The 24746-nt window shown below is 45.5% G+C and overlaps 1 protein-coding gene across 1 annotated transcript; it reads left to right on the top strand.

The window, feature by feature from the left end:
* Positions 1-20293: 20293 nt before the first annotated feature.
* NHLH2 (nescient helix-loop-helix 2) lies at positions 20294-24416 on the top strand. Its single transcript, XM_066569332.1, has 3 exons — positions 20294-20576; positions 20768-20845; positions 22777-24416. Exon 3 carries the CDS (start codon positions 22797-22799, stop codon positions 23229-23231), a length of 435 nt encoding a protein of 144 aa, XP_066425429.1. The 5' UTR covers positions 20294-20576; positions 20768-20845; positions 22777-22796; the 3' UTR covers positions 23232-24416.
* The last annotated feature ends 330 nt before the right edge of the window (positions 24417-24746 follow it).

Here is a 24746-nt window from a genome sequence, read left to right as displayed (position 1 = left end):
GCACCAGCACCTTGCTGCATTCACAAAGATGCTGTTGTGTTTACATTTTTTTCCCCTCTCTGTGCACGTCTGCTGTTTCAGTGGAAACTGGCTTTACCATAAATTATCCCTTGCAAAAAGAACAATGTAAACTGTGAGGGAGCTTTCCCTGGGATGTGGAAGCCAGCGGTCTTCCCTCAAGTGAGCAGATTCTCATTCTCTGCCTAGGATGTATTTGTACAACTTTAATTAGTTTGTGTTTGTACAGTATGAAAATCTAGGAGGCCCATGTTATTTAACATTAGGGAATATTGAAGAGCAGAGGATTTCCCACCCTGCTGGTTATAAGCAGGGATGTTATGCTGTTGGGAGGGAGCAGAATCAGAATTCAATAGGTGTGATCATGGATTTTTTTTTTTAAACAAAGGAGTTTGGCAAATCACACATAAGCACAGTTTAAGACCTGTGCCTTTTAGGGGTGGTGCATGCACACTGGATAGCATGTCACCTGCAATGACATCCCTTAGACAACTTAATACCATCCTCAGTGCCTATCTGCAGCCTGAACTGAGTGACCCAACTTGGGCACCTTCTGCTTCTACCAGGAAGGCAAAAAAGCAAAGCAAGACCACAGGCTCCAACTAAAAGTCAGTTTAATTCAGAACTGGGAGAGAGAAAGGTAAAGGCATATCCAGTTCTCAAATCTTTGTTTGTCCAGAGGTGCTCTGGTCAGATGCATTTCATAGTTAGCAGCATTAAGTCAGCACTTCTGGATCTCTGGAGAACGCTGATGGGTCACCAGCCTCTCAGCCCATCACCGCCATGCTCATTGCTGCTATTATCTCCCTTTGGCTGTGTTTACATTTGCCATTTCCAAAGCCCTGTGTGCTACCATGAGCAGGAACATGGCCAGGCAGCAGCTGCCCCAGCACTGCAATGGGTGAGCTTTGATGAGCACTAACGCCTTGGCTGCAGCCAGACAACAGAAGATGTAATGTGATTGCCTTTTGGGGGCCATGCTGAGGTCAAATCAAGCACAATTTGTGTTGGACTAGGCAGAATATGGCTATCAGAGAACCAGACAGGGTGTACCTGGGTGGTGCACTATAGGCAAACTTTGTGAAATTCTTGGATTACTGAGGGCTGTCTGCCACAATGGGATTGTTTGAAAGGCGGCAGTATCCTTCTCCTCCCCTGATTCATGCAGGTTCATATTCTGCACTGTGTAGTTTTTGTTCCCATGCTCCTGACACACTAATTGCCATGGTCCAGGACGTTGCCATGCCCAACTCAATCTGCTTTTAAAGACAAGAAACTCACCTAATTCCATAATTCATCCTTAGGATCACACTCCACTTGCTTCCAAACAAAAAATAATATACAGATTGATTGATCTTTTACAAGTGCTGAAGATGGTCTAGTGTTAGGGGCTGAGGCCAGGGAGAAATAGATACTGCTCATATACTAATAAACTGTAATTCTTTTCCCAGAATACCTGGGAAATTGCCTTTAGTCAATTCAAGAGACTAACTAATTTAGAAGAATAAAAATAATCATAATGGTTACAACAGTGACTGGGGGGGGGGTTAAAAAAGGGTAAAAAAATCAAACCTTTCAGAGAAGCAGAAGGGGAAAGGGAAGCTTCTCCCAAAGATGTGGTTCACTTTTGTGCCTGTGCCACGCAGAAAGAAAAACAAGTCTGCTTTGTTCCTCCTCGAGCCAAGTCAAAGGGTGATGATGTAAAACAGAAGTGCAGGCTACATTTTCCTGGATCTGAGGAAGATGTAAATGCGTAAAATGTGATGGAAGAGCTTTGATTTTTATTCTTTCTTTTTTTCTTTTTTCTTTTTTTTTTTCCCTTTCTTTTTTTTTTTTTTTTCTTTTTTTTTTTTTTTTTTTTTTATTATTTCTCTCAGGAATGGTCTGACAGCCCCAGGCTGGAGTATGTGTCTCTCCCAACTACTCTGTCACCCAGGTAACCATGGAGACCATGACGATCGATTAGATGCCATCTGATCTCAACCTCATAAAAAAAGCCCCACGTGCACCCGCGCGCGCGCATACGCGCACGCACTCACACAAAAAACAACCCAGGCAGCAGATGGCAACCAGGCCACTAGACCTGTCTCCAGAGAGAGTGAGCTGGGGAGAGGGACTGAGACACAGGCAGAGGGAGATCATGAGGGAACAGGGTAAAAAAAACAAAGACAGAAAAAGTGGGGAGGAGGGAGACAAAGAAGTGAAGAGATCGGGAGAAAAAGGAAAGAGGGAGAGGTGAGAGGAGGGTCCGCAGCTGCTCTCATTTCTGGGGGACTGCCTTGGGTGGAGCAGCAATCATTTACACTGCCTGCAAGTCTGTCTCCTTCTGAGGGTGGAGATTGAGGCTGAGAGAGATCAAGGAATAGAAGTATAAAAATATCAGGTCAAATCCAAGAGGAAGCCCACAGAAGTGCAGTAAATGCGCCTTTGCGCACTTCTGCCCTTGCAACAGCTGACCCCTCCTTGCAATCGGTCAGGCCAAACAAGGTCTCTCTGTGAGGATGTGAGAAGGGCTCTAAACAGAAATCAGAGCTTCTCACCCCTCCCCAGGACAGAGTGGGTACACTCTGAGAACTGCAGCACCAGCTCCATGCCACTAAGAGGATTGCAGCTACCCTCTGGACATCCTGTGGGGATGTGAGAGATGGAGCCAGAGGAGCTGCCTCACCTGCAGCTTACCTCTGAGGACCTGTGCATTGTCTGGACATTCTCACTAGCCTGGAGGTGACTGGCAGAAGCAAAACTGCTGAAACCCTTCACAGCAGGAACTCCTATGTCTGTACAACGCTTACAAAAACTGGGTCTCTCCAAGGCCCTGGTGGAAATGCCAAATAACCAAAGAAATCGCAAATGGGTCTTGGAATTGGAGGACAAAGGATTGGAGTAAGATTCCAACAGCGTCTCAAAAAATACTGGTGTTTGTACTATCACTTTGGTAGCGAGATACCAAAATGACACAGGTTAGAGCCTCTCTGAAATCTTGCAGCAAGAGCATCGATTTTTTTTGCTGCAGTCAGTTGTAGAAGAAATGGACTTCCAGTTCCAGTATGAACTGATTTGAAAATGAATAGGCCCAGCATGGAGGTGCATGGTGCAGAATCTCAGCTGGGGAGAAGGCCAGACCTATGTGTGTGACTTGCATGGGCCTCTTGTGGAAGCTGGGGGTGGGATTTATGCAATCAACGCTGAGCATCTCCAGTCATCAGTCTGTACTAGCTTACTGGAGAGAAACAGGTCCTTCTAGTGAGTATTTCACATCCCTCTACCACAAACATCTAAAGTAGACAAGATGTGTCACATCATCATCATGTCTTCTCCAGTGAGTGTAAAGGGAGACGGGAGGAACTATCTCAGATGAAGTGGGGGCATAAGAAGTTAACGGAGACAAACCCCACTCCAGGCATGTCAATGGCACCAAGACTCCTGCAAAATAGCTCATCTTTATCCTTTCCACTGTTCTTCTACAGACACAAATGAATTCACATCTCAGCAAATGAGAGTTGGTCCCTAGGGATCCCTTCCCAGGATACTTGTCAACAATAGTGAGGATGATACCTTCATTGTGAGGATATTGTCAGGTGAGGAAAATGGCTCATGTTCAGAGCATGGGGATTCAGGTGACCTTGAAAATTGTTCTCAGGAACAGTGGACAATTTGAAAATTTGGTAACTGCCAGCACCTGAAGTTAACCATATCTAGTTTAAATACCGAAATGACAATCATCCTTTCCTAAATATGGTACCTCTCTGATGTCAGGGGAGGCAGGAGAGGGCAGGGGACTGATGGTTGTCTGAAGTGGGGCTTCTTTGAGACCAGCTCTCAAGAAGGTGTTAATCTGCCCCTACTTTAAGGAGTGGATAGAGAGGACCAGATCTGTATTCCTGCTTCATAAAGATCAGTCATGTGCATGATGTCTCTTTCCTGGAGATTTGTGGAACATTCGAAACAGGATATTGACCCCACTGATATCTAATATTACTTCATAGATTGACCTTTACTCTAGTTCACACAACAATCCAAACTTCCGCAAAGAAAAATAGCTGTGAGCATTATCAAACTCAGAGAATAGTTCTACAAATCCTGAAGATGGCCTGCAGCCCAAATCCTTATTTTCAGAAATGTCAGATTTCCTGGTTTCTTCTCTGAATAAGTCCTTTTAAAAGAAAGGTTTATTTACCTCTCCTCAAGGAAGCATAGAAAGGAAGCAACTCAGAAAGCCAAGAAGATGCTGGAGATGGTGAACTACCGCTCTGCAAGTATTCTTTTCTAGATGCCTTCAAGGAAGATGAAGGCACAAAGTCATCTTCTATTCTCAGCCACCCCTGTAAAAAGTCACATGGAATATTTCTGCAACAATAAAGTTGCTCTGATTTGCAATGAAGAAACTGAAAAGGCAACATAACAAGTCATCTCATGGCAGTCTGATCAGGTCTAATGTAATCCCCCTGACCACACTGGTTATTCCTCTGAACCCTTGTCATTCACCAGCAGTGTCCTGCATCTCTCTGAGTGTAAGGCAGTGACACTGGATTAGTGTCACTAGCTGAGGGACAAAATTGCCCTAAGAAGACTAAGTGTCCAGCTATCATGTGTGGGATTGTTGAAATGAACAGAAACTGGATCGCACGTGCAGAAAGAGCTGAGTTCCAGGACTGTCAGAGCAGTGTCATGTCTAAAGGCAAGTATTGTTTCAGATAAAATTTGTTCCATTTACTCGATTAAAAGCAGAATGTTCTCTGACCTTATATGACCAGAATGACAACCCCCCTAAACATCAGTGTCTCTGTCTACTTTTCAGTCTTCCTGCTCTCGTGCAAGACTTTCAATAGTGTTTGGTGTTTAAACAAGTTTGGTACTCATGTCCAGCTCCCATGACATTTTTTTCTGGGACAACAAGTCCAAAACCTATGACAGAATTGATGGTTCTGGTTCTGTTAAGAGTCCACCTGCAGCTCGTATCAAACTTCCTAGCTCTCCACTACCTTTCCCATATTGTGTCAACTGATGTAGCTTAAGAGAAGTACCAGGGATTTACTGACATTGATTGTACAGTAAGAGATGCTTAAGGGCTCCTCACCAGCAGCAAGGATAGATGTAAAACGTAAATGGGAAGCCTAGCATCAGGTTGGGTATAAGCTGGCAGGGCACAGCATGCTCAAACATTTGCTAATTACCAATGCATCTATCTCCCAGCAGAACTGGGTATTTGTTATCCTCAGGGCTGGAGGGCACCATTATTACTGCAGTGTTTTCTCAGTGAGCTATCACACCAAGAGGTGGCAACATGTGATACAGCATTTTTAAGCAAATGATCCCAAATCTCACTTGATTTTTGAACAAATATGAAAACCAGCTCAATTCCACCTCAGAGATTGTGCAAGAGGAACAGGAACTGGGCAGTGGGCTCAATTTGGTCTGTTGGGTTGACAGGGTTTTGCTTGACAGTTTCTCCTACCTGCCAAAATATTACTGAGGTGCCCTGTTTGAAGCAAATCACCAGAGCATTACCCAGGGAATTTTCTGAAATACACGGTAATGGAAATCAATATCCCATAATGATGTGACACAGGAGTACAAGAAAACTGGCATGTTTGGTGTCAGAGAAATTCTGAGTAGTTGATTTCTCTGTTTTGGCTAAATTGCTGTGGATTACATGATCACATCCATAGGAGCAGAGCACATAACATCTTGGTTTGGATGACCATAGTTAAGTTCCCAAAAATGAAGACACACTGAAACAAATAGGGCCTTATGTTCAGAGCTCCTGTACAGCCATAAATTCTCTAGCCTTTGCTGCTGTGGGAGATAAATGACACTTTTATTTAGATGTTAAGATCTGAGATTAATTTTATTCACTCAGGTATAAAAATATGAGCCACTGTGCTTGGATAGGTAATTAACAGTGCTTGTGAGGATTCTTCTTGAAATGACACCCATTATGGCTCTCATCAAACAGAGCTCTCTGTTCTTGCTCTTTTTTTTTTATTTTCCCATTTGGTTAAACTGGGAAAGGTAGCAGATTTCTCTTACAAGAAAGTACTTTCCTACAGCCTGTTATCACCTGCCCTCATTTCCAAGAGTCCTATCAGCCAGCCTGTAAGCCATAAGGCCTCTCCTCCCTTCAGTGGAGGTAATATACCTTCCACTTTTATTTCTTTTTTTTTTTTCCATTTCAGCCAAACTCAGTGTTTTGCCATAAATTTGCATCCTGATCTTGCAGCTCATTTTCTGTCTGCACACTTAGCCGACCTGCCTCAAGAGACTGTGGCCCACTCCAGCCTCTCCTATGCCAAGAACCACTGGCATATTCAAATTTCTCAGAGCTTTTCTATGTCTTATTTAACCAAAAGGGCAAGAAAAGTATTATTACTTCATCGTCTGGCTCTCAAAAGCATTGCCTCACTAAGGAGTACAAGCATAGATACAATTTAAATATAACCAAAATGTCCTTTTTGCCTAGTGAACCATATGTAAATGCCTGATTTGCACAGACACAAGAGCAAACTACAAGGAGAAACTGAGGAACAATAGAAATAACCCTAAATTTGGGAAGAACAGTTTTATTTTGAGGAAAGAGCATGGGAAGAGCAGCTCTTGGCAGCAACCAGTGGAGAGCACAGACAGTGATTATTCACAAGAGCAAGGAAAGTATTGTGGGACTGCATTAAGGAGCAAAACAAGAAGGCATACAGGACATAGCAGAAGGAAAATGTGATCTGGATCTGTAAAGACAGAGGCTGCCAGCAAGCCTGTGGCTCTCCCACAGGCCTGAATCATGATGTGTGAAAGAGTGGTGAGCACAGTCCGATGCCAGTGAAGGACTTGGCTGGCCCATACAGCTTGGTGGCACAGAGTCACTCATGAGAAGTGTAAGAATCCATCAGCTTCCTGGATTCTTTCCTGGAGGAAAACCACTCCTGCTAGTGCTTCCTGAAAGAAAATGGTCACACGGAATGGAATGGAATGGAACGGAATGGAACGGAATGGAACGGAATGGAATGGCATGGAATGGAATGGAATGGAATGGAATGGAATGGAATGGAATGGAATGGAATGGAGTAGAATGGAATGCTTCTAAGTGTCTGAGGGATGCCACAGGTTGATGTAGCTCAAATAGTGGCAAATCAGACAAGCTGTAGAACATGCATATCCTCTGTGGGTCTGACACAGGTTGAGGTGCTGGAGAAGGTCTCCTGAAGCACTTTTTGAACATATGAGAGCTACTGATAGATGGAAAAGCCTTCCATGGGCCAGAAGAAGTGGGACATGGTAAAACCATTATTAGTGAGAGTCTTCAGCCCAGACTGTTGCTCTGAAAGGTGGAGGGCAACAAATGTTTGAGCCTGAGATTTGCTTCTGGGCCTGGGTGGTTTTGTGCCTTTGCTAATGAAGCTATTTAGGCTTCTTTAGGTCACTGTACTTGCTCAGCCACCCTGTTTTTACTACAGAAGGCCTTAGGCTAAAGAGCAAGAGAGCCACTTGCTCTCAGCTGCTCTGGATGAGGCAAATTCACCAATTTCAAGCAATAGGTTTGTCTGCCTATCGACTGGCCACAACTATTGAGATCAGCCTTGAAACTTGTCTTTAGAACCTAACTTTTCAATACCACAAGTCCTAAGTTTTGTTTCCTTCTCAAGTCAAAAACCATGCAGAATTCCTAAGTGTGAATAATTTACATTAGGGGATGGTGTGGCACCCACTTTGATTAACACACTCAAATAAGTTCACCACCCTCAAGGATGCTCAAAGCTCAACATGACCTGATCTTACTGCTAAGAATTTTTTTTTCATTTTTCCCTCCTTTTTTTAGTAATTTCTCCTTCCTCTTTTCCTACTCCTTTCTTCTTTCCTTCCTTTTCATACCTTTTCTTGCCATTTACCTCCTTGCAGTACAGTGTCCTCTCCTTAGTAGAAAGCCTTGTGCAGAGCAGAATTCAGACAAGATGACCTGGAGTAGGCAGTCAGGCACTATTTCGGACAGCTTAGCCCAACAACTTTCTTCCTCATGAAGCTTTTTGTCAAAGCTTGCTCTGGATTTGATTCCCCCAGCCTTCAGGACTGCATCCTGCCAGTTTGATATAGTGCAATGCCAATTATTTCAGCTGTGACATGTGAGGATAAAGTTGTGGGGGAGGAGGCTGAATAAGTCCCCGAGAAATCACAGTGGCCAGATCTTCAGGAGCTCTGAAGAAACTAATTCCCTTCAAAATCAATACTGCAATGCCATTGAGAAATCAAAGCAATGCACTTGAGTGAGGGCAGAGCTGAATATACCCATGAACAAGTGTCCTGATCACACACACCACGGTGCCTGATCCGCTCTCCCTTGCAATATTGCAAGTCACAAAGAAATTAATTGCAGTCCACAGGGCGGTGCAATCATAAAGCATGAGTGAATCAGGGGAGAATCAGGGCCAATAAAAATACACTCCCAGTGATTGAAACATTCTTTGCCACACCATTCTTTTCCTCATCCATTTTTTTGTCTTCTCCTCTTCATGCTTAACTTCACTTTTCAGGCTTCCTAGCACTATGATTATTATTATCGCTATTATTATTATCATTGTTGCTTTGTGGGCTGAGAGTTGCAGATCTCAAAAATAAAGCAGATGTCAGCAGCTCTGAAGGATCCTATTCTATTACACAGCAGAACAAATGAGTATGTCAAGGAAGGGCTTTCCAATCTAACAAGAAAACAGCACAAACAGACACTAAATAAATAAATAAATAAACCCTGCGGGGACAGGCAGACTAGTTCTGATTAGATATTATGCTAACATGATGCCTACTTTCTACACTAACAGTGTTTTAATACATTTAAATGATACTGGGGAAATAAGTCATGAAATAGGAGAAGAAGTCTTCATGTCAGAAATGATTAAACTTATCCAAGGGGGCCAGACTGCCTCTCTCATGGAAATGTGGCTCATGGTGTGGGATTATGAATGTAGCCCAAACAGTATTTACATAGTGTGCCTGACTCCATCTCATTACCTTTGCCAATTACTGCTTTTCCTGGCTGCTGGAAGAGCAGTCCAGCTGGTGAGGGGGAGCCCAGCACCAATGTCTGCACCATGGCAAAGTCTCAGTCTCTGCTGAGGCTCTGGGATGCCTCTGGCTTTTATAGGGATATGTCACAGGGAAATGCCCAAGCAGTCATAAGAGGGACTGGAGCCACCTGCCTCACTGGTGCCCCTGCTTGATGCTTGCAGCGGGTGCAGGCCCACCTCCTGCTTTCCTGCAAATGGACTGTGAGCCAGCCTGAGCTTTTTGGGAAGGCATGATTCCAGAGCCAGGCTACATTCCTTAATGTGGTCTCCTTCCAAACTTTCTGAGCAGGGACAAAACCAAGCCTTGCCTGACTCAGTCTGTAGCCTCTAATCTTTCTCTCGTCCCCAGCTACCTGCCCATGCTCCCCATTTCACAAAAAAGGAGATCTCTTTTCTCTTGAGGGATTTACATTAAGAGCCTGAATAAACTTGTCAAGCTCCATGCAGCAATGTTAATTTTGCTTGTGAAACTGCAGCCTTGGAAGACCCTCCATCTCCCGAGTCTTTGCAGCCCTAGTAAATGGCCATTTATTAGCTGCAGTCCATAATTTGCTTCCTTCTGTGACCCATCTTGTAATTTTCCTTGAGATGACAAGCTCTGAATGAACAGCATACTCATTTTCCAGCTATAGCATATAAAATATGGATATGGTCATGAAATCTTGAATCCATCAAAAAAAGCAAAGATCTTTCCTTTTAGGACCTAAGGCTCTAAGGACCCAGGGCTGGGCTGGAGCCTCCATACCCTGCAAGCTGCAGTCTGCTCAGGCACAGAGCAGTGATACTGATCTCAATTACCAGTAACTTGATTCACTCTAGTGCTCCGACAGATGAGCTTTGATGAGCCCCACAGTAGCAGTTTAAGAACTTCCTGGTGACCCTCCTCCCATTACTCTCTTTGCAGAATTGGCAGATGAGAATGTGCATCCTCCTGTGGCTCTACCATGGTGAAGTTTGGTGCATTAGCTTAAAAGCACTGAGATACCAGATGATGAACTGGAGCTGCTGAGACTTTCTGTCACAGGGGCAATAACTTGTGGCTGGTGGAGAGGGCAGACAGCTGGATATAAAAGTAGCCTAAACTGTCACAAAAAGACTGGCCAGTTCATCTGTCAACCCTAAGTGAGTGGTGAATCAAACTGCATTATCTTCTGCTCAATACTGAAGAGCAGCAGTTGTCAGGAAGCTCATGCTCACTACACAGAGGGGGACAACTCACAACTAAGTCCTCATTCTAAGAGACTCTGGAGAAAGTGAGCAGTGGAGAGACCTTACCTGAGAAAACCAGAAAAGGACTTTAACACAGTCAAAAGTTTAACTTTATTTCTTTAAAACTGGACCCTGAATACAAGCAAACTATGGTCAATAGCAAGCAAGGTTGTTTACAGACCAAAACCAGCTCAGAGGTTTCATTTTTTTCTGGAGCCAAGGACTCAGAGATGCCATGCTTTGTAAATGACCCTATGGAGACTAAGTACCACCAGTCTGGAATATTTCCCTTGGAATTTCTCCAAACGTTGGGATCAGAGAATGACAGCATCAGCAGACCTGAGAGTGTGAGCTTATTTGGTTTAGCAGAGCACCATTAGTTACTGCTCTATCCTGAGCCACTTCATGGACGTAAGCAGAGGACTGTTCTTCTGCATAAAAGATCCTGACATCTGAGTCTTGGTGAAGAAAGGTTTGAATTGGCTCATAGAATCATAGAATGGTTTGGGTTGGAAGGGACCTTAAAGATCTCCTAGTTCCAATGCCCCCACCATGGACAGGAACACCTTCCACTGGACCGGGCTGCTCAAAGCCCCATCCAACCTGACCCTGAACATTTACAGGGATGGGGCATCCACAGCTTCTCTGGGCAACCTGTGCCAGTGCCTCACCACTCTCAGAGTAAAGAATTGCTTCCTAATATCTAAACCTACCAACCTACCCTCCTTCATTTTGAAGCCATTCCCCCTTGTCCTGTCACTACACCTGTAAAAAGTCCCTTTCCAGTCATTTAGTGAGAGTTTCTTGGGGAAACGGGCACAGCCCTGGCAGGGATAAGAAAAGACTGCTGAAGTGGAGCTACACAGAGCTGAACATTTAACTACAATATGCAGAAATGGAAACATCTTCCATCCCACAGCCTTCAACATCAGGCACTCTTCACCTCCTAGAAATTCATACACTTGCTAAGCCATATGGGCTTTCAAGTGCTTTACAGCATCCTACTACAACTCTAGTCTTATTAAAAATCTTATCAGTAACTGTGAATGATGAAATTGTGCCCCATCACAATGATGCAAGCAAGATAGTTCATATCTCATAGAATTTTGACCGCAGTACTCTTCATACACATTCATACTTCTCTGCATCTAACACTCTCCAGGCACAGTTTCAAATTCATCTCAACACCATGAGGGCTAGAAGCACTTTTCTAAGGGGATGCTGTAATTTTACATAATCATGACTCCAGAAAAAATCCAGACTCCCTAACCAGATATGTCTCATACTAACCCTGCAGACATGAACACAGAGGCTACAGAAGAAAAAGTAAATTTGAATGTGAATTAAAACATGAAATTTCCTAGACATGCAGCTGCTTTGCTTTATTAATTTTACCTTTAATTGAAGCCCTAAAGTGGACTTTTCTTGAGAAGACAAGCAGAAAATCTGGAACCTGAGAAGAACCTAAAGAAGCTGCCTTACAAATGTGCCTATCTGAATTCGTATGTATACATATATATAACGAGTTACTGCCCTCGGATGTTTTCAGTAGAGCTCCTATAAGCATCAAGCATTGTCACACATACAAATAGAAATGGTCTGAGTTCATGAGGAAACCCTGAAAAGATAAGAGAGGTTATTTTATTCCTTCAGGGAGGCTGTGTTCTTCGCTTGGACTGAGTCCACACCAGCCAGTCTTCTTGTTAAGACTTCTCCCCTTCAAACAAGGGACCGCCCAACCAGGTAGTTTGAGAAGAGTTTATGATGAACAATAACAAATAGCAGCATGGGGAAATAAAAGGGAAAATAGGGGCTCCAGGCAGGAAGGATAACAGTGTCCAATGGACAAATTTCATATTGAGAAAGATATGAGGAAACATGTCAAAGAAGAAGATGCAAAACCAAGTCTAGAGCCCGCACCAAAAGATAGAGTTCAAAATTATGGGAATAGAAGGAGAGGACCATCCAGCAGTTAGTGACCTAGTTGGTTTAAGTTCAGAGAGAATCTCAAAAATCAGGACACCAGTGCTACATAGCCTCAGTGAAATGGAGAAGGTGGTCAGTGGAAATGATTGAAGACACAGAAGATCCAACACCACCTTCCACATGCTCAGGACTAGAGAACCAGAGCTCTGGAAGTTAAGGGAGGAGCAGCTGTCGGAGGACATTAAGTCTGCACAGGGATGGAGCCTAGGATATGGTGTATGCCTCTGTGGGAAACAAGTGGCTTTTCAGACACCTGATTTTATTCCCTGGAATAATTTTGATAGGAAAAACAATTTGTTAGGCCTGAATGACTTCTTGGAATAAATCAATTTTCCTCCTTTACCAGGAATGACCATACAACTCACAGAAGCCAGCTTAAAGCAAGTTACAGCTGGCCTAAGCTATACAAGTAGAAATAAAATGGTTTTGAACACTCCACATGCTGGTGAAAACATTCCTGTTCATTCCAGGAGATGCTGATACTGGCCATGGCTGGGGAAAAGACACCGAACTGGGCAGAGTACCTGTGAGGAACCTCCTGTGAGGCCCTTCTTACCCTGCATGTAAGGTAAGAAAAGCATGGCTGCTTTACTTCCCTGGTCTACTGGCCTAAGCAGTCCAGTAATGATCACTGGGTTTTGTTCTATAAGTTCTGCTTCCAAGTGAAGAAAGGAAGCCTGTGGGCTGGGGTGCTTGGCATCAATAGAGGGAGAAACATCTGCTTATGGAATGCAGGTGGCTGCAAAAATCTTATTTTTTTCTTTTTCTATTTTTTTCTTTTTCATAGGAAAGAGCATTCCCCATGGCTACACACACAGACATCAGATTTAAAAATAGCCAAGTTCCACCTCGACTGTGGGTGAGTGAAAGACAGAAGACAGATGCATTGGCTGCCAGCTACACTTGACATCTACTTTTTCTTTCCTCACCCTGGCAGCCAGCAGTTGCACACATGTGCACAGGTAAGGTCCTCAGTGGCAAAGCACACGGTGTCTGCCTCCCCCTCAATTCACTGACTGCTGCCTGCCAGCTGTGTGTGTCTGGGAGCCACATAAACCCACACTCCCCATTTAGTGCATCAGGGATGTATAAAAATCACCAAGTTCCTCCTATTTGTCCTACTTAATTCATAAATTCCTCACTAGTCATTTATGTGTGGGGATTGCTATCGAGTTCATTGTAAAGGTTAACACATCTCTGTTTCTGGCTTGTTTTGTTAACTCCTTTAGTGCTTGATCCACATGGACACTTTCCATGGCTCCAACCTATATAGGGATTGTGTGTGCTTGTGCATGACTGGTCTCACTTTCAGACCCTGGCCCAGGTCAATTAAAGGTGATCAGTTTCAAGGAACAGGTCTTGGTCTTGCTTCCTTCCTCTTACCCAGACTGCAGGAGATTCCTCCTCTTTTTCTTCACTGGCTTTAATCCACCCACTGTTTATGCTTCCAACCAAATTCATTCACTGAAAACATAAGGCACTACTGCCCACATACTCAATGCTACTCTTCATGTGCTCATCAGCAGTAGAAGCCACAGTAATTCAGCAAATTTGGCTATTTTATTTGCAAACATGTTTACAAGCATCCTTTTATGCATTTACCTAAATCACATGGTTCACAGAGAAGTCCTTTCCATGGAAAATTATGGATGCTGAAAAGTCACTTGCATTCCAACCACAACTTGACAAATTCAGAAAAGGAAAATTCATCTAGTGCATTAAACTTTAATTAACTGGATGTCAGGGCACTATTTGAGGGCAGTATCACTGTAGATTTATGTTATTCTTACAGGTTTCCCTCTTTTGGTAATGCTGTAAACAAGATACCTTTGATCTAAGCTACTGTGGACATTCTTCAGTTTTTACATGTGTTTTCCATAATTTTAGTGTGATATGATTTCCTAATAAATCTGTTCCAGGAGCATCCAGGCTGCATTAGGGTCTTGCAGACACACCGTAGAGCACAGTATGTAATAATACAGTAAGTATTAATACAGTAAGTATCAATACAGTAAGTATTAATAAGTAATTAGTAAGTACAGTATAAATACAGTATTAATACAGTAAGTATTAATACAGTAAGTATTAATAAGTAATTAGTAAGTACAGTATTAATACAGTAAGTATTCATACAGTAAGTATTTCTTGTTCTACATTTCAAGCTTGGCATGCTAATCATCACATTTCTGGTCTAGGAAGATGGACAGGAAGAATGGAAAAGATCCCATTATCAGAACAACCTTAGAAATAGAACAGACTTGGTCTCTTCTGCATAATGACAAGGGATTGAATCTTGTTCAGTTTAACAAAAAGAAGGCTGCAGAATTGATATGGCCACTACTAATGAATACTGACCTAGGAAGTACCAACAGATGTCTGGGTTTACTCAGGCATGTCTTCTCTTTCTGTCTGAAATGTTTGCCCAGGTGGAATTTTCCCATTTGTCCAAAATTCCCAGACATTTGACCTGAGCAGCAGCAATAACTGTAGCTATGCTCTGCATGACCAGAAAGTCCAAGCTAATAACTGGTGTATGCAGACATATAAGCAGTACAGCACACATGCATATGCCTGTTTACAAAATCCCACCTAAACCTGATAACATAATAAAAGAGAACTCTTAATCCAGGGGCCAAGAAAATCCCACAGCTGGATGCTGCAGCTGTGCATACTCATTTTTCACATCAGTGTTTCCAACAGTGGGGAGAAACAGCTGATGGAGTAACTTTCCAGGCATCATTGGGAATCCTTCACCATCAATGTTTAAACCATGAATGGGTATTATTACTGAAAAATGCTCCTAAAGGAAATGAAGAGGGAAGTCCCATAAGCTTCAACCTGCGGGGAGATGCTCACAGTAGTCCCTTCTCCCTTTAAAAACTCCTCATCATCCTCCATTTCTCAAAATACCCTTCTCTCAGGAGAGCTGTGAATACTCACTGACATCACAAGGACAATCTTTGGAGAGGTCAAGACAACGTGGCAGTGAAGGGGCATGACCACCCTCATGAGCATACCTGGCTCTTTACAGTGGCAGCTGGATCCTAATGCCGTGTCTCCTCTAGTCCAACATGCAAAGGAAAAGACTGGAAGTGGAGACCAAGAGACATAAACCAAAGCTGCAATAAGACAAAAAAGAAGAGGATTTTGTCCAAAAGCCATGCATCTCAACTGGAGACTACTGGTTTAAACATAGCAGCCACTCCCAGGGAAGTCACACTCGTATTTGCGACGGAGCAGCTGAGGGTCCTGCCTGTCCCCACAAACACTGGCAGTCCTCAGCCAGGGTGAAGGTCAGCCAGGTCCTCACATCCAGACCTGGTGGCCCTAGTACCTCTGTTCATGAGACACTATTTTTGCCCCTTACCCAGCTGCAGGCTGTTCCTGCCAGCAGCCTTAAAGCTCCCGACCTGCTATTAAAACAGCCTCAGAGAAAGTAAACATGACCAATGGAAAAACAAAAAAATATCACCCAAATGTCTAAGGAAACCATGAGCTACATCCAGCACAGATTTTTCAAAAGGACAAGGATTTTCATGGCTCAGCGTTCTAATTTGTTTGACCGTTTATTTCCAAGGAACACATCCAAGAGTGACAAGCTCCATTTATTTCAATGGGCAGCATATGCCAGCAACGAGAATGGCGTACGCTATAAAAGAGAATGGATGTTCTCAAGCATCCTAGAAAGCTGTCCTTCAGCAGACAGAGGACATGGAGGTAATGGAAGTGCAGCTCTGCTCTGACAAGCAACACCATAAAAGCAGCATCCTGGCTTCTCATGTTTGATGTCTCCCCATGGCAGACCTGAGAGATTTGCTCAACCTGAAAGTGAAAAATTATTACCTAATACCTGGCCCAGTGCTGAAGAGAGCAGTTGGATTCTTTCATTGTTCTACTTTTCTGGGCCATAAGGACATCTCCTTGGGACATATGGCCACTTCAGGGTGTTAGTGCTTCACCCTTTTAGACTTTTATAGGCTACCCACTAACCCAGACTATTCTCACAAATGACATCACCTTCAAATCATTGTCTGATGTGAATATGAGATGTTCACACAAGAAAGTGCCCTCTTTTCATAAAATATCATCATGTGGCAGTACTGTTTTCTGTCTTGTGTCTTTGTACTACATCCTGAAGACAATCCTCTTCTGAATCTTGCCATTTCAAAGTCTGATTCCACTGAAGCCTGAAAAACCATGAGTTGTGAGTCTCTGTCACAAATTCAGTATCACCTATGACTTGATATTGTTTAGTGGCCTGTGACACTTTACTCTAAGTCTCACAGGAGTGGGCAACTTTTATTTGCTATCATTAATGAATTAACTAATATTAGTTCTGTGTTAGGACTTACCTAGGGAGCAGTCTAGTTCATAAGGTTTTATCAGCTTGTCAGCAAGCACTGGAAGTCAAAATAGAATGATTCTCGATTTGCTTTTCAGTGAGATGGCCCCAACAAAGGTTGGATGTGGCTTTGTTCATACTGAGTCTTTTTCTGGACACCTTTCATTCTCATTAAACTTAAGAGGTTGCTGGAAGGAGCAGTATGAGCTGCAGTGTTGTCCACAGGAATCCACTTCCCCTTCTCCTGTACCTCCAGCCAGGCAACATCTCAAGCCAGGTAAATAAGAAGAGATGTTCATGACTCCCTTACAGCCCTCCAGCATGGCAAAATGAAATCCCAAATTCTCCTTCAGGAGATTCATGTCTACCTGTGCTGCAAGGCTAGGTTGCAAGGTGGGTTGCGGTTCCACCTTTTTTTGGAAAAGCCAAATCAATGCTGTTCATGCCATTGAGGGCATCTTTGAAACCATGTAGGAATATTAGCTTGCCTTGATGCCAGTGAGGTGCTTGCTTAATGAAGAGGCCAAGCATAGACTTGTGGCTGGCTCTGTGTGTATTTGGGGATATAAATCATAAGGTGGCTTTGCATCTGTGCAGCCTTTCTTTGGGACCATGCTGATTGCCAACATGCAGATCTCCACTTGCTGTGAGCTATTTCCAAGGGAAAAGACAAAAAATGGTTGAGGGAGAGCTATAGTCATCCTTCCTTTGTCAAAGTGGAACTTTTAGTTTCCATCAAATGCACTTTTGTCCCTCAATTTCTGATTGTTTTAGATGACTTCCACGCCTGGGCCAGTTGGCCCCATGTATGTTGAGCTCTCAAAACCAGCCTCTTGCTCCAGGTGTGAGTGGTGAGAGTCAGGAGAGCTCTCTGTTGGGAGAATTTGGCCCTGCTTCTGGGCTTTGGGGCTTTATTAGGTCAAAGAAGAGCCAGGCTGTCAGTTCCAGCATTTCTGACTGGCATTTTAAAGCTAAAGATATAGACTACACCCTGGGTCTTGCAGTTGATGTGAGAAGATTTGCAGTATCCCAGCAGAGAGGTTTGGGAAGACACCCCGGGCCTGGCATGCCCAGGGCAAACTGGGATCCTCTAGATTTAACACATCTGGTAGTGGAGCAGTGGGGTAATAGAATCCCAGGGGCAGTAACCAGTGCTTTACGAGGTGTCAAAAATGTCCATCATAACTGAACAGCCTTGTGAAGCAACTGTGTGGTCTTTTCCTGAAAATTAAAACTAAAAAGCAAGCCATATGATGACAGCATCTGTAGCAGAGAGCAGGGTGGCTTGCATGAATTAGCAGCTTCCTGGCTGTTATCTGTGGCAGCCTTAGCCAGCTACTTATTCCATCACCTGCAGCTTCTGTGGGCTGAGGCCTCAGACTTACACCTTGGGGAGCACTGCAAGCCAAAGCCCCCAGCACTGAGCTACAGTCAAAAAAAAGCTGGAGGTCTCCTCCACAGCTTTCTCATTTAAGTCTGGGATCATGGTCATTTGATGGAATAGGATCTTGGGTCTTGGAATGTGGTGCACAGTGACCTTGAATGGCTCAGATCCTCATCTCCAAAGAGCACCTGTGAAGGTTACCAGTAAGGTGGGCTGACTGGGGATGTGCCACAGCCCCAGTGACTTGTATCTGAATCTTCCTGGCATGTCCCATTGCAGGCAAGAATAGATTAGCCAAGAATTTCCAGAAGCACTGCTGAGATAATGTTGGATATCCATGGAACCTGTGCCAGTATGTGGGGTCAGAGCAAGTGATGGCCTCCTGCTGCCTTGGAGACTTGTTATGGGTAGGGAAAGAGAATAAATCCCCAAATTTCCCTGGGAGAAGTGCTATTAGGATCCACTTTCAGGCATTTCTTTCCCTAGTGGGCCAGGTGTCATGCAGGGGGGTTATATTCTGTGAAACACTATCCACCATTTTAAAAAAATAGACAAAACCCAAAATTACTCAGGTATTACTCAACTCATTCTTGTTAAGATTCTGTAAGTCATATCAAGTGCAGAATCTCTCCCCTTTCAGAGATCTTCCAGCCTGTTGCATATGGATGACCCTCAGGGATCCCTGCAAGTGTCTTCCCCATGCTTCTGCCACCTCTCCCCCGTGCTTCCTGATGATGGGACCCAGAACCACCCACTGAGCTGCTGGTGAGCAGCAGAATCAGTTCTGCTCTGTCTTACCCACCCCTCCTGCTGTCCCTTTCTGGGAGCTCCAAAGGGAACCTACCAGTACAGGCTCCTGGCACAGAAAAGTCCCCATGGAAGAAGATGATTACACCCAGAAAAGTGGCTGTGGCACCCATTTGAAGGGATCTGCAGGGAGGGTAATGGGGATCAGAGCAGAGAAGGCACTGCCATCTGGCAGGGGCTGGAGCAGGGTGACAGCAAGAGGAGTCACTTTGGTCACAGGCATCTCCTGACTCAGGCACGAAGGGGCCTGGCTCCATCCAGTCTCTTGAGAGCAGAAAAGCCACAGACTCATGGCTGACTCCCTCGCCTCATTGTCTGTGCACTGGAGCAGGGAGGGCAGGAGGCAGAGGGAGTGAGGGAGCCCTTCTGTCCCCCTGGCTCTGACAGGTCCGTGCCTGCCACTGGGATTGGGGGTGGGTGGGAGACAGGGCAGGGGAACCGCCAAAATAAACGAACTAACAAACCAGTCTGATGATTCTCCACAAGCTTGGTATACATGATGCAAATTGATGTTTAAAGCTTATTTATTAGCTTACATGCGAAATGCCAGCGGTGTTTTTCTAGATCAGTGGGTATCCAATATTTGGGCGGGGGGAGATGACGGCAGTGGGAGCGAGCATGGCTAGAGACTGTATATCCAGAGGCTAGGGTTTATATCATGGGCTGCTCTCGACTGTTATAATTTGTGGCACAGATTCAGCGAGAATCTGATCTGCTGAAAATATTTGGGCTGTGAAAACTCCCACACTGTGACAGATGTCAAGTCCAATTAAGTGACTCGTGTCCAGGTTTCTGTCCAATAGGCTTTCCCATTAAATACCAATTTAAGAGGGAAAAAATGCCGCCCCCTTTTCTCCGAGCCTTTATCTCTTCCGACCATCTCTAGGCGAAACCCTTTGGTACCAGAAGTGGAGCCACACGCATCTCTGCTCCGTCTGTCTGTCTCGCCCCTGCCACCTTCCGCACCCCTCCTTGGCTTCTTTGCCGCTCCGGGAGGGGTGGGAGGAGGAACTGCACTTTCTTTTTATGCATGTGAGCGTACCTTGTCCTGCACCGCCGTTATCTCTCACAGCCGCTCCGAACCCGCGCCGAGATTTTCGTTTATTTCGTTTTGTTTTTCTTTTTCAGCGTTCGCATATTTTCCTTTATTTTTCACTCGAAAGATGCAGGAGGAGTTAGGAAGCTCAGGGACGGATGGGGGTTTCGTTTATCCTTTTTTTTCTCCCCTCGCCAGTTCTTGAAGGACCAGAAGAAGAACTAAACCAAACATTCATTTTCCGACGGCGTCTGCCCCTCTCCGCCGGACCGGTGAATTAACAGAACCTCACGTTACAACCCCCACCCCCCCCCAAAAAAAAAAAAAAAATAGAGAAGAAAGGAGGGAGCGACGCATTGTTACCCCGACCCGCGGCGTGCCTGTGCGCCGGGCCGCGGCGGAACAAAGCCGGCAGCGCCGCGCCGGGCTCCGCGCCCCGGGCTCCCGGCTCCGCGCCCCGGGCCCCGCCACCGGCCCGGCCCGGGAGCGGCGGGGCTGCCGCAGGGAAGGAGAGGCTCAGGGGGCGGGAGAGAGAGAATAATCCCGGACGGTGCCGGTGCTGTCGCCGCATCCCTTTTGTTATTTATCGCGGTCGGGAAAGAGGAGGAAGAAAAGCGGGGGAGAGGGCACTTTCCTCCTCTAAAACCGACCGGCCGAAGCCGCCGGTGCGCTGAAGCCGCTGCCCCGGACAAACGGGCGGAGGAGGACTTTGATGAGGAAACGCTTTTTCTCCCCTGATGCATCGTAAGTAACTTAAGTTGATATTTATACTCCGCAAACAAACACGACAGTATAACATCTCCCGTCTCTGGAGCGCTGGAGGCCGCGGCGAGGGATGAGATCTGCCTTTCCCCATTCGAGCAGGACACTTTTTCGCTCGTAATTAATTTTATTTGATTTTGATATTTTAATTTTTCCATGCCTCGCTCCCGAAGGGTCATTTGAACTGTAAAGAAATCGCCGAGGGGGCGAGGGGACCTGGAGAGAGAGGCTATCCAAACAACTCCGCCGAGGTAAGCAGCCTTAACAATATCTTTCCCTTTTGCAGGTAGCAGGGAGCATGGGTTTACTGTAATAATAATAATAATAATAATAATAATAACAAAATAATTTTTTAAAAATAGAGAGGGGGGAGGGGGGAAAGACCCTCTTTGCAGATCAGCTCGCCAAGCCTCACGGTACAGAAAAATCCAAATCAAAGCGAAAAATTCAACACACACCATTAGAGAAACCTCTAAGCAACTTTCTTCAGGAATCACCGCTTTAATTGCCCGTATTCGTACAATCGCCCTGCAAATCCTGCCTCTCTAACCTGCTTTTTGCATAAGCCCCCTCGCTTGGGTGCCAGTTGAAAGGTGATTTTAAACCTTTCCTCTGTATCTTTTTGCCTCACGAGATCACTGATACCTGACTTGCGCGCTAATGGGTTTTTTCCCTACCCCTGCCTTGTGGGCCTGATTAACGCTCCTTATTAAAAATCGAAGAGGAAGCGTTTCCGACGGCCCTGGCAAGAGACGGCCCTTTCCCAGAGAAGGAAGAGCTCTTCTCTCCCACTCCCCAGTCCTGGCTGCCTGCGCAGCCTCGGTCCCCAGCGGAGCCCCTCTGCCCCGCCACGCGTGCCCCGCGTCTCGCCCCGTTGGGGGCAGCTTGGCTCTATCCCTGCCTGGGGAGAACTCCTCCTGCCCATGTGGTTGTTGTTATTATTATTATTACCACAATAATAATATAGTTCATTTTTCCGAACCGGGTCTGAGGCCTGACTGGGACTTTCCCTGGAAACTTTATGTGGAAATAGTTTGCAATCTTAATTCGGGGGAAGGGAGGATGCGATGTTCCCTCCTCCATCAGGCTCGCTCCCGACCTCGCTCAACACCCCAGCTGCACACACGCACGCACGCACACACACACACACACACATTTGTGTCCAAGGTTATTCACTAGTTGCCTGATGTATTGTTTTATTACATGCCGGCATGTCCACGGACGCGCTCGGATTTGTATTGCTGTCTACATGACAGATGGTGCTCTGTGAGGCCGCAAGAAGATACGATTCAATTTTCTTTTGAAAGGCACGTCCGCATTTATTTATTTATTTATTTAGCCTCCCCCTCTTTTCGCGCAGGGAGGGGAGAGGAGGGAAAATTTAAAGGGATGGAAAAGTTCGGCCTCTGCTTTGAGGTTTTGTTTCTTTTTGAATTCGACGCTTAGGAAACGGAAACTCTCCAAACATTCCCATTTGATCGCTAGCAAATCGCTATCTGCACGATTAGCATCAGGAAAGGAAAGAAAGAAAAAGAAAAAAAGAAGAAGCACAGAAAAAAGAGCAGAGGGAAGAGCCTAGCAGATACATCGGATCCCGTAGGGACTGGGGAAATCAATCTCCCCACTGGCCTTGTTATATTTGTGGAGCCTTGAGCTGTGTATTTAAAAGTATCGTGTCTGTAGCCTGGATCCCATAGAGTGTTTCCGAAAGAGAAACAGTTAAGCAGAAACTGGCAGGCTAGAAAGGACAATATTAAAATTGGGGGCCTGGACGGAGAGGGGGGCGGGGAGTCAACATATTATTGGAACACTGGATATTAGCTTGCTTGGAAAAAAAAAAATCTTCTATTGCTCTCTGGGCCTGTTTCAAGACCCAAGGAAGCGCAGGGAATAACGGCAGGAAGTATATTCCGCTGAAGCTGCCGTCAAACGCTAGAGAAGGGATGGATAAATGAGGGTATCGTTTATCCCCGATATTGCTCTCATTAGTACTCTCTGAAGGAGCCGCAACTCGTCCACCCGGCTCTCCCCCCGCCCCGGTCGGGCGGTACCGGCGCCGGGGGCAGGGCGCGGGGACCGGCATGTCCCTCGTGTCCGTGCCCGTGTCCCTGCTCCCCGCCTTGCCCCTGTATCCCGGGGCCGGGGCCCTGACCCGCTCTCTTTGCTTCTCTGTCTCGGGAAGGCTCCTCCGCCCCCTCCAAGATGATGCTTAGCCCGGACCAAGCTGCCGACTCCGACCACCCCTCCTCGGCGCCCTCCGACCCGGAGTCCCTGGGCGGCGCGGACGCCCAGGCGCTCAGCTGCTGCGTCTCCGACCCGGAGCCCGCCGAGGGCGGCGGCGGCGAGGGCCGGGGCGGCGGCGGCGGCGGCGGGGAGGGCCGCGGCGGGGTCCGGCCCGGGCTGCACCCGCCGCCGCTGAGCCGGGAGGAGAAGCGCCGGCGGCGCCGCGCCACGGCCAAGTACCGCTCGGCGCACGCCACGCGTGAGCGGATCCGCGTGGAGGCCTTCAACCTGGCCTTCGCCGAGCTGCGCAAGCTGCTGCCCACCCTGCCCCCCGACAAGAAGCTCTCCAAGATCGAGATCCTGCGCCTCGCCATCTGCTACATCTCCTATCTCAACCACGTGCTGGACGTGTAGCGCCCGACGGACGCCCGGAGCCCCGGGACCCCCAGTCCCGTCGCCCCGGGTCCGGCCGCGGCGGGCAGCGCCTTCCCCGGGGCGGGCGGCGGGGCGGGGGGGCCCCGCTTCTTGTGCTCCCCGCTCCGGAGGGCTCCCGCCCGGTCGAGAGCCAGCTTTTCGAAGAGAAATGTAAAACCGGATTGTCTCTTCAGGCTGTCAAGTGCCCCTTTATATATATCCAAAAACATCTACTTGTGACCTTAAACGTGTGACCCATGGGTGCAGTTAAAAATAACTATTTTTTATTTATGGTAGAAGGAGTTGACAATTTATTTTTTTCAAGATTTATTTATTTTTCAGAGTGGTGGCAATTTTACTTTGGATACTTCGTGCCAATTGGTTTCTATAGTCGGGTGTTTACACTTTCTCCTGTGGAATATTATGTTTGACTTTATGAGTGTTTGTTGGGATCAATGCAGTGTTCAATTTATTTTCTTTTTAATTTATTTTTTCCCTCCAATTATATTGCACTTGTGTACCACAAACCTCCCCTCCCTCCCTGTTTATAAGTATATTTTATATATATCAAGACATTTGTTCTTGACCTTTTTTCTTTCGTTCCTTGTGTGGGATCAACAACCACTAGCACTTAACTAGGAGAGGGTTTTTTTTTAAACTTGTTGTTATTCTGATCTATAGTTGCGTCTGAAAAGTACTTTGCAAATCGTTTATAAGGGAAGTAGTTTCTTTGTGGGTGTATATGTGTGTGTGTGTACACATGCATGTGTGTGGGAGTGAGCGTGGGTGTGTATGTGTGTGGTATATTTTTAGGAAAGGACATTTTTTCCTAAAAAAAAAAGAAAAAAAAAAGAAAGAAAAGTAAATCCAGGACTGCTTTCCTTTGTGACAACCAAAAAAATTCTATAACCTGAAAATGTTTCATGTTCTTTGCTGTGAATCTCTTAAAACAAGAAGCGCATTTTAGGGACAAAAAAGAAAAAAAAAACCACATCTGCTATCCAAAGATTTTAGTCTTTTTCAGGGTTTTTTTGTGTGTCTATGTTGCTTTATATAATGCAATATTTTGTAGTGAAAATAGATAAATCTGGTTTCTATCTGATGCGTTTTTCATATCTCTCATGAATGGTGAGCTGTTTTGCATATAAATAAAAGTATCAAATAAAAGCTGTTTTTTCCTAATTATTTTTCCCTGTTGGTCCTTCTGTAAGACAGGCATGAGATGTCCTTATGAATAAGGATTGCAAAGGCTTCTCAAGTCGTGTGTGGGAAGCTTCAACAGGTTACCTGCCTCTACCTAGGGAGACTCGGACTGCAGTCCCTCCAGCACAGCTCCCCTGCTCCAGCCGCTCTCAGCTGGCTGCCCTGCCCAAATGCAAAGGAGACACAGAACCCTTGCTGTCACTTTCTCCCAGTCTCATCATGACTGGCATCTGGTCACATGTTCCAAAGTTCAAGCTGTACAATCCAATCCGATGCTTGTAAGCACCTGTTTTGTTACCTCACACTTTGAAA

The sequence above is a fragment of the Molothrus aeneus genome, chromosome 2 (assembly GCF_037042795.1).
Source record: "Molothrus aeneus isolate 106 chromosome 2, BPBGC_Maene_1.0, whole genome shotgun sequence".
In the NCBI taxonomy this organism is placed as follows: Eukaryota; Metazoa; Chordata; class Aves; order Passeriformes; family Icteridae; genus Molothrus; species Molothrus aeneus.
The sequence above is the reverse complement of the archived record's forward strand: the minus strand, read 5'-3'. Positions and strand labels throughout refer to the sequence as shown.

Coding starts and splice junctions, on each gene's coding strand:
- NHLH2 (XM_066569332.1), top strand. CDS start 22,797: ATGATGCTTAGCCCGGACCAAGCTGCCGACTCCGACCACCCCTCCTCG.